This window comes from Panicum virgatum, chromosome 3K (genome assembly GCF_016808335.1).
Source record: "Panicum virgatum strain AP13 chromosome 3K, P.virgatum_v5, whole genome shotgun sequence".
Taxonomy (NCBI): domain Eukaryota; kingdom Viridiplantae; phylum Streptophyta; class Magnoliopsida; order Poales; family Poaceae; genus Panicum; species Panicum virgatum.
In genome coordinates, this window is record NC_053138.1 from 62,538,645 (window position 1) to 62,542,301 (window position 3,657).

General features: G+C 49.8%; 1 protein-coding gene across 1 annotated transcript; it reads right to left on the minus strand.

The window, feature by feature from the left end:
- Positions 1-1,557: 1,557 nt before the first annotated feature.
- Positions 1,558-2,133, minus strand: LOC120701149 (BTB/POZ and MATH domain-containing protein 4-like). Its single transcript, XM_039985293.1, has one exon. The coding sequence runs from the start codon at positions 2,131-2,133 to the stop codon at positions 1,558-1,560; it is 576 nt and encodes a 191-aa protein (XP_039841227.1).
- Between the last annotated feature and the right edge of the window lie 1,524 nt (positions 2,134-3,657).

A 3,657-nucleotide genomic window follows, 5' to 3' on the forward strand; every position in this document is an offset into this window, starting at 1 on the left:
GCTGGGATCAAGTACGTGGAGCTCGGTTCGTGGGACGTGATCGACTACTTCCTCTACATCGACGCGCGACTTCTTCCGCTGCGCTGCGCGTCTAGTGGTAACGATCTATGATTTTCTACTTGCAAGTGTCTTGAGTATATGCGGTAGTGATACTAGTGTAGCCTACCCGTTTACCTACACGAAACATGACACATCCACGTCAAGATGTCAATTCCGCATGGCTGCAATGGAACTGTCACAATGGCATCATTTTCAATGATCGACAAACTTCTCCCCTAACAAAAAGTCTTTTATTGGTTAAAAAAGATCTCTTGATACTGTGAATCTAACAAGAAATTTTATTAATCACTGCAAATTGTTAGTACACGTAGTAAACGCAAAGATATTCTTCCGAGAAAAGTAAACAAAAATATATTCATACACATCAGTCCTATCAGATTAGTATCATTTTTTTTTAAACGAAGAATTGCCGATTATATTAAAAAGAAGAATAAATTCAGACCGGACAAATAAAAAACACAACACCGACGGTTGGGTCGAGACATCAACATGCAACGCATATGCCAAACTCAACTCAAGCACACAAAACAACCACTCTCAACACAAAAAAGCCGACCGGTTCAATTGGGAGAGCAGTGATGCCTCGCTTGCTAGAGCCTCCATCGAACAACCAAGTCACCATCGAATGTCAACATCGCCTCGCTGCTCCACCTGCGCATAAGGCTCCCACCGATGTGCCAGCAAGCCAAGGTAGTCACTTGCGCCGGCTTCTGATGATGTACCACACAGGTGCAGCCCAGCAGAGCTGGCCCCCCACCACAGTCCGCTACAAGTCAAGTCATCTCACGCTGTTGATGCCGCAAGCGCCGTCTCCCAACGTTGTCCGGTGCCGCATTGACGGTTGCCAAGCACGCCAACCACGGTCCGCTGCCAACGACCACAACCACAAAGTGTGACAATCCCTGGCCGCCACTAGAGTTGCAAATTCCACAATGCGAGCTTAACTACCCCTATGAAGCTCACCAACCAGCACCATGCCGCCTTGTACCACCACCGAAAGAGATCTCCCATGAACTGTCGTGACTAGCAATGGTAAAGCCGAGTTGGATCTCAAAAGACGATGCCAAATGGACAGTTTGGTCTTTGATTCCTGCAAGAATAGGGCAAAAAAAATTTCTTCTTTTCTTATCAATGTTTACAATACTTTTTTTATTAATGTTTACAATACTGGAAAATGACGTTTCCTTCCGAGAATCATCTATCTCATCTAGCATATAATCTTTCAGGAGTCCAAGAACACCGAACTAGCCAACCCATCCTCTAGCCAGGACCAGGAGAGATCGATACATGAATATGCAATGTTTTATAATCAAATATTTTATTTCAATGTTGCAAGACTTAGAAAACTGACAAACAGTCAAGAAAAAAAAGAAAACCCACTGATATCTCACATTGTTTTTTTTTTGCTACTGTAACAACACAGCACAAACCTAGTAATAATTAATTAACCTGCAGTCCTGCACTGATATGCACAGACAATTACTAGGCTTTTGGCATCTAACGAAACTCATTGATGGCGCGATCGAGTTGCATGAACCACTTGTTGCGGGGCTTCGTCTCCACCACGAGCACGGCGACGTCGCACCGCACGTTGAGGCGGTCGTCCTTGATGAGGAACGCCGCCGTCTTGGCGAGCTCCTCCGTCGCGACGAGCTCCTCGACGCCGGTCCACGTCGAGCCGCGGCGGTCGAAGGCGCGCGGCCCCACGATCCGGCTGTGCACGGGGTTGCCGGCGTAGTCGAGGATGCTGACCCGGTACGAGGCCGTGGCCGTGGACGAGGGCTCCGGCCCGCAGCCGCAGCCGGCGAGCGCGAGGTCGACGGAGACGAAGCCGCGGTGCAGGTGGTTGACGCCGTTGGGGTAGTAGAGGAGCTCCCACTGGTGGCCGCCGACGAGGAAGCGGCTGGAGCGGACGGCCTTGCCGGTTGCCACCGCCCCGTCCACGAGCGAGTAGCCGTTGATCCGGTGCAGGTGCGTGCCGGTGGCTTGCCGCGCGCGCGTCGTCGAGCCGGACAGCGCCCCGGGCGCGAGGCGGCCGAACGGCAGCAGCGTCGGCGCCGGTGCCGACGACATGATCGATCCGGCGTCGTCGACGATGAAATCGAATGGATTCCTTGGGTGGGTCAGACGTACATGCCTATATGAGCGTGCGTGGCCATCGAATCTCAAGTTGTTAGCACAAGCACGCAAGGATCGATCGCCCGCTTGCTCAACAGTCAAGACAGGCACCACCTCTTTGCCCAGGAAACTTTTGTCCGCTTATGCCAGGAACGTCTCGGCCAGGCCCTCAAAGAGAAAGCTGCTTATTGGAAACAGCGCGGCAAGCACAAAGCTCTCCATGGCTGTGTTTAGTTCCAAGATTTCTCTCTCCAAACTTCACTATTCACCTATCACATCAAATCTTTTGTCTTATGTATGGAGCATTAAATATAAGTAAATAAAAAAACTAATTGCATAGTTTTGATGTACACGACGAGACGAATCTTTTGGGCCTAATTAGATCATGGTAGGACAATAATTACCACAAACAAACGAAAAATGCTACAGTGTACTACAGTATCCGATGTGACTCTTTTTACCACCATTTTACGAATCTAAACACAGCCCAAGAAGGCGACTCAAACACCAGTTTTTTTCATGCCCATGCAACTCAGCGTTTGCGCCGCAATGTGATCAAAGTGGTGGAAGTTGATGGGGTGCGTGTTACTGTACATGATGGGAAAGTGGCAGCTCTAACCAACTATTTCAAGGAGGTTCTTGGCACACCAGGGGAAAGTCGCTTCACATTCGACCTGGCAGGTTTATATGAGGGCAGACTGACTGCCAGCAACAAACTCACTGAAGCTTTCTCTGAATCTGAAGCATTGCAGGCCGTCAGATCAATGAATCGGTGCAGCGCTCCCGGACCTAATGGCTCTGGCCCGAGTTTTTACACCACAACTTGGCCAGCATTAAAATGCGAAGTCATGAGCTTCCTGCATGCGTTTCATGAGGGCACTGTCCAGCTTGAGCGGATCAATCGCTCCCATATGGTTCTGATTCCCAAGAAACCAGGAGCAGTGGAAGTCGGCGCCTTCCGACCAATTTGTCTACAAAACTGTAGTGTGAAGATCGCTGCCAAAATTCTTACCACAAGATTACAGAGCGAGATCTCCTCACTGATCGACCTTGATCAAACCGGTTTCCTGAAAGGGCGAACAATTGTAGAAAACTTTGTTTATGCGGCTGAACTGCTTCAAGCTTGCCACAAACGTAGAGTGCCGACACTGGTGCTGAAACTAGACTTCGCCAAAGCTTTCGACACCGTGAATTGGGATAGCCTCGTGGCAATTATGGAAGTGCGGGGCTTTAGCGAGCAGTGGAAAGGGTGGATCAACAAGCTGTTATGCAGGTCGCATACTGCAGTCCTTGTCAACGGGAGCCCAGGGCCTTGGATCACATGCAAGCGGGGGCTGCGCCAGGGCGACCCCATCTTGCCATACCTCTTTTTGCTGGTAGCTGACGTTCTACAGTCTCAAATACAAAAAGATGCCACGATCCACAACCCGCTGGACAGCTCCAAACCCTGCCCTGTTCTACAATATGCTGATGATACGT

What these genes read in the sequence shown, in the direction of transcription:
- LOC120701149 (XM_039985293.1), bottom strand. Translation starts at nt 2,133, where the DNA reads ATGTCGTCGGCACCGGCGCCGACGCTGCTGCCGTTCGGCCGCCTCGCG.